Raw genomic sequence first — 6,177 nt, forward strand, 5'->3', positions numbered from 1 at the left:
TTTGACCCCTAGCCTGGGAACTTCCATATGCCGCCAGTGCAGCCCTAAAAAGAAGGGGGGAAAAAAAAGTCATGGAAGAGAGACAGTTCTTGCATTTATGGGTGAGAGCCAGGAACTTAGAGTGAAATGGAGCCCACTGACAATAATAGACCCTAAAGGCTGGATGTGTGGTGGACACTGGTCAAAGGACCAAGAAAATGCCGGTACCTTCTGGCAGGGAGTCTGGATAGGCTCCCAGAGAAGTTGAAGCAGCACCTCGAAGGATGGGTAGCATTTTAATCCACAGAGACAGTGAAGAGCAGGGCAGAGATTATCATGCTTTGTGTGCCCAGTTTGTGCAGGATTTATATAAACATATAAAAATACACATTTTTATATATTTATGTTTTAAAATATATTTATTTTAAATGCATATTTTATTTATTTATTTATTTTAAATATGTGTTTCTGTCCTCAAAAAAGCAAAAGCAGAGGCTTAGTGAAAGGGACCATTGGGGTTTTAGACACTCAGGCATCCGTAGTGGAGATCGGCTTGCTCTAGAATTGAATTGAGAAGCAAATGCTCTCGGCCTCAGCCCTCAGCTCCTTCCTCTTAGTGTGTTTGCACCGTGAACCCCACTGCAGCCAGCTCAGGAGGCTGGCACACCTGCATCTTAGAGGCGATGAGCCCAGAGCCCATGTTGCACCTGGCATGAATTCTTTGTTATGGCTGAGCAGGTCTCTACCTTCTTGAAGTGCATGGCAGGGTGATGTCGGTGCATGCTCTCATTTGGGGTAATTGACAGCCATGCCCCCGTGACACCCACCTCTGTCCTTGTCAACCGCAGGCACGTCCATCTGGAAAGCCTTCTTCTTCACACCCAAGTTCTCCCCCGAGGGCGCCAATGGATGCTTTGCCACACACGTGTGCTTCTGTCACGGGCATTCCATCACCCACCACGACCCTCCTTTGCTGTTTGACATCTCCCAAGACCCGCGAGAGACAGACCCGTTAACTCCGACATCCGAGCCCCGGTTCTGGGAGATCCTGGAGGTGATGCAGCAAGCGGCAGCCCACCACACCAGGACCCTGCAGGACGTCCCTGATCAGCTGTCACCGGGAAACATCATCTGGAAGCCGTGGCTCCAGATGTGCTGCTCCTGGTCTGGTCTGTCCTGCCAGTGTGACCGGGAAAAGGAGGAGGGGAGAGGGAGCCATTAGCTGTGGGCCTCCTCCTCCATCACGGATGCACACTGGAAGCAGCCCTGACATCACCCGGAATGCAGATCGGTTCTCTGTCTTATCACCTGGTGGCTCCATCAAGAGCCACACAGTTAGCCCACGGGGGAAAAAAAATCAAGGTTTGTAGGAAGTAGAGACACAGGTGTTCAGGTTACGTCTTCCATGGCCAACGCTCATGGGAAAGCAGCGGACCGGATTCTAATGAGCGTGGCCAACACCGGGGCAGACAAAGTAGGCAGGTGCACAGGTAACCCATTCACCTCCCAGCTAATGTGCATGACCAGCAGTAGAAGGTGTCACTTCTTCCACAGGCCAGTCTGAGGCAGCGGCCACCGTGATTCCCCACAGTGCACTATGAAAGAGGGAGTGCGCTTGAGAGAGCGTTTACGAAATCAAACCCGGGCAACGTTACAATGAATAACAACAGACCATGTTCTTAACCAGTAATGGATGATGATGTGTTCCAGTTTGGTTTTTGGAAGGCAGTCACTGTCAGTGTTATTTCCAATGCATATGGGATACCCTTCGTGATGTATATGTTTATATACAATTTCTTTCTTTGAGAAGTTTACAGTATTTAAAATCAGAAACTGGGGAGTTCCCGCTGGGGCACGGTGGGTTAAGAATCTGACTGCTGAGGCTCGGGTCGCTATGGAGGTGGATATGCAATCCCTGGCCCGGGAACTTCCATATGCTGAGGATGCAGCCATAAGAATAAAAATGAAATCCAAAACTAGAAGCTTGTCATTATTTAAGTAAAAACAGTAGAGGCTCACAGATGGTTTCTACGACAAACTTTTGGGTGACATCCTCAGGGGGAATTAATACCAAGACCAATCCCCCCTCTACGAATTTCCATCCCACAGTTGGTAGTATTTGATTTGGGTTCTGCTGTTTCTTTGGCAAACAGCATTCTGCATGAAAACAGTACTTCAGCAATGCCACGGGTCAAGGAGTCCCTTCTCACAGAATGCAGAAGTGTTGGCGCGTCAAATGTATGATACTTTGTGTGTGAGGGGGAAAACGCAAGCAAACCGTGACCCATGATCATGAAACCTTGTGTCCTTGCAGAATTTGGTGATGAAAGAACCATGCTTCATGTTTGTCCTGCTGTTTGGGGCAGTCAGATCCGGTGGCTAAGAAATAGCTCTGCCTTGAATCTGCCATGCAATGCGCAGTTTCGTTTGAATTCCATTTCCCCACCCTCAGTAACACAGGGACAAATCATAACCAGGTCACGTAGGAGATGAGCACGTGGGGACAGAGCTGCAGCATCTGAACCACCAGCACCCCCCACCCCAAGGAAAAAATTCACCTGTGTGCCGAACACAGATGTTACCTTCTGACACAGTGCGGCCTCCAGCAGTGCCATGCAAATCCCTATACTCGTCAGTCCACAGCAGCCACCGTCCACCTGCTCCCCCACTCCCTGTCCCCTCTTTTGGGAACATGTCTTGGCTTCTGCTCTTGGCTCAGGGTTTTCTGGTCCTATGAGATTTCAAGTCAGTGGAGTATCCCACCCCACCGGGCACCTTGAAAAGAATGCAGTATCTCCGGCTTTCTGACAGTGGCTCTGATTTCTGATTCTGATTTCCTCAATTTGTCCCCCCTGAAGCATTTCTAAGATCCAACAGCATCTCCCCAGCTTGTCTATTTCAAATTTTACCCTTGCTTTTTTCTTAAAAAATGAATTCCTGCTCCCCCTGCCCCTGCCCCAGGAACGGGTCAAAGTTGGAAAACAAACAGGATTCTGTCTTTGACTGCATATTTCTCATTCCAGAATTAGCCAAAAATCCATCATATTGCTTTAGAAATTGTCTCAGTAAAGAATGCATGAGCATGTGAATAAAGTGATCGGATTATTGCTATTATCATGCAAAAACAGAAGCCACTCTTAGGAACTTATGTTTTAAAAATGATCGTGTTTACTCAGAGCTGAACATACTTCCTGCAGGTGGATTTTGACAGAACCTTTGATGATGTGGGAAATGTGTGAGGATGAAATAACTTGAAGGACTTGTATAGACGATGTGACTACATAGCTATGTGTAGAATTAATTGTTTAATCTGTACGATGTCGACAGCCCATGAAGGATGCATATGCCTCTAGAGGTACAATGAGCTTTAAGGTATGTGCCTCAAAATAGCTTGGATCCCCATTGTGTTTCAGGGTATTTGAAAATCAGGTTTATGTGTAATCCTTCACACCACTTCACCTCCGAACGTTTTCCTTGGAACGTACAACAGGAAATTTGAATTCCTTCGCCTGTGAGCTCTTGGGCTGCATGTCCGCACCTCAGTGGGTTTTGAAACTCGCAACAAATTCTTTTTAAAAAGTCTTTATATTTCTAGAATCCCATAGATGTTAAAAGCTAAGCAAACAGCAACCTACAGACAGGCGTTGCTTGACGGCGTCCGCAATGCTGCTTGAAGAGCAAAAAATCGCAAAATCGAGGTATGGACGTGTTCCAGAAAGGAAACAGATTTCAGTGTCCCTGAAAGGGTATCCATGAAGGAAGAGGGAAGAAACGGGAAACGTATTTGGCACGTGTCTGAACAAAGCGATCTGGGCAGGGAGCGCATCTGTGAAGGTTTCTGAGAACCTCATTCCAATGTCAATGCAAAATGAAAATAAAATTTTCCTTGGCAATGAAACTTTCTGTGCTTTCTGGCCCTGCTTTCTCATGGGTCTCCATTCAGCAAGCGTTCGAGTCTTCACTGTGTTTGGGGCATGACATTAGGTGATGAGGAACACAGATTTTGAGTTCAGCAAATGTTTACAGAGTTTCTGAGGCTCCTGGGGGAGGGAAGGAGGTCAGAAGGACAGAGACAGATAAGAAAGAAAATAGTCCCTGACTTTCATGCTCAGAGGGCAGGAAGAGGCCAAATTACACCCCCCCCCCCCACACACACACACACAGCCTCTCTTCAGAGGCTCACAAAAAAATGTCTAATGACTGTTAAAATCAAAAGGAAAGAATATTTGGAATTGAGGACCTTATGTGCACAGGGACCAATGCAGTCGTAAAATAGAATTTTTGTGTGTTTGAATGGGGTTTCTGTTTTTATGTAACCTGTCTTCATCTTAAAACATAGGTGCATGTATTTCCCTCATGCACCCATGAAAGTCTTAACCAGCCCGGGACCCAGGTGAAGCAGCTTCTTTGTTCAACCGATGTTGGAAGGAGAGAAGAGTCTCAATTTTGACCTAACACCCCTTGTTCTCTCTGCCTTCCACCGGGGTTCCTTAGGGAAGCGGCACAGAGTCAGTTTACACTGCTGAAGCCATGAGGACAAAGAGGTGGGCAGTGATGCTGGGCGTTACGTGGGCATCATTGGTGCAGCTGTTCTGGATAAAAACTAACACGTGCCCATCGGGAGGCGGGCAGACATGGTCATAATAGGGAGAAGTGTGTGTGGATGGAAGATGTTGATTTAAGTGGGCTACTGTCTGGTTGCCATAAATGCCAAGCCTCATGACCCCTCTTCAGTCCTTAGATGATGCAAGGTATAAGGTCACTGACCCAGTGCCTCTTTAACTGTAACTGCCTGATGGCCCCCACCTCTCACCCATCTAGGCTTCCTCCCAGAGCCTCAGACAGGACAGCCCGGGCTCCCTGGCCATCTTTGGCCATCAGCAACATCCTGTCAACCTCAACTCCATACCATCTGTTTGTGTCACGGGCTCGGCATAAAGCAATCGTAATTGACCAATCGTAATTGAACAGTGTCATATGACAGGAGCCGTTTCAATGAAGGCAATGTCAGCTTTCATAATTAGAATACTAGCAGCTTGAGAATGACCCATGTGTTTGTGCAAAGGATCTATTATCATGGAGCAATGTCTTCATTTGTGAAGAAGTACTTACTGCAGCATTTCAACTAGGAGACCCTCAAATGTTTGCCCTAAAAGTGGTTCTACTCATGAAGTTCAGATCCTCTAAATATCTTTTCAGGGGGACTGTTTTTTATCCTAACTGGTAGATCCAGCTCATCTTCAAAGAAGTCGATTATCAAATGAATCAATATTCAAAACTAGAGAGTTCCCTGGTGGCTCAGTGGGTTAAGGAGCTGGCATGGTCACCAGTGGCTCTGATTACTGTGGTGGATCAGGTTTGATCCCTGGCCCTGGAACTTCCACATGCTGCAGGTGTGGCCAAAAAATAAAATTGGATCCAAAGACACAGAAAATAAATCAAAGGGGAAAGGGAGGCAGGGAGGGACTAAATTAGGAGTATGAGGTTAACAGATGTAAATTACTGTGTACAAAATAGTTAAGCAACAAGGATTTATGGGGGAGTTCCTGTTGTGGCTCAGTGTTTAACGAATCCAACTAGGAACCATGAGATTGTGGGTTTGATTCCTGGCCTCACTCCGTGGGTCAAGGATTCGGCGTTGCCGTGAGCTGTGGTGTAGGTTGCAGATGCAGCTCAAATCCCCAGTTGCTGTGGCTCTGGCGTAGGCTGGTGGCTGCAGCTCCGATTGGACCCCTAGCCTGGGCATCTCCATATGCCATGGGTGTGGCCATAGAAAAGACAAAATGACAAACAAACAAAAAAACAAACAGGGATTTATGGTGTAGCACAAAGTTATATTCAATATCTTGAAATAACCTGTAATGGAAATATATGTATATGTGTGTGTGTGTATTTACCTGGATCACTTTGCTTTATTCCCGAAATACGCCTTATAAATCAACTATATTTCAGTTTTTAAAAAGGCAGATTGTACAATGCTTGGCCAGGTATGATTTACCCAATAAGCAAAGATACTTACTTTCAGAGGGAGGTCCAGGATATAAAATTGGCCTCCCTGATTATATGAGGATCTCAGGTTTCAAACTATATTACCTATGCTGAGGAATAGTGGTGTTTTGCTAAAGACAAAATTTCCAGTGAATATATTTTCATAAATACAAACTTCGAATTGCCTATCAAAATGTATGTTGTCTGCAC

The 6,177-nt window shown here is 46.1% G+C and overlaps 1 protein-coding gene across 1 annotated transcript in view; it reads left to right on the plus strand.

Annotated features, from left to right (window-relative positions):
• The window catches only part of STS (steroid sulfatase), an 81,221-nt gene extending 77,344 nt beyond the window's left edge, over nt 1-3,877 (plus strand). Inside the window, exon 10 of the mRNA XM_021080957.1 lies at nt 828-3,877. Within this exon, the coding sequence (XP_020936616.1) occupies nt 828-1,201 (374 nt within the window). The 3' untranslated portion in view covers nt 1,202-3,877. The remainder of the gene's footprint in view (nt 1-827) is intronic.

This window comes from Sus scrofa, chromosome Y, assembly GCF_000003025.6.
Source record: "Sus scrofa isolate TJ Tabasco breed Duroc chromosome Y, Sscrofa11.1, whole genome shotgun sequence".
NCBI lineage: Eukaryota > Metazoa > Chordata > Mammalia > Artiodactyla > Suidae > Sus > Sus scrofa.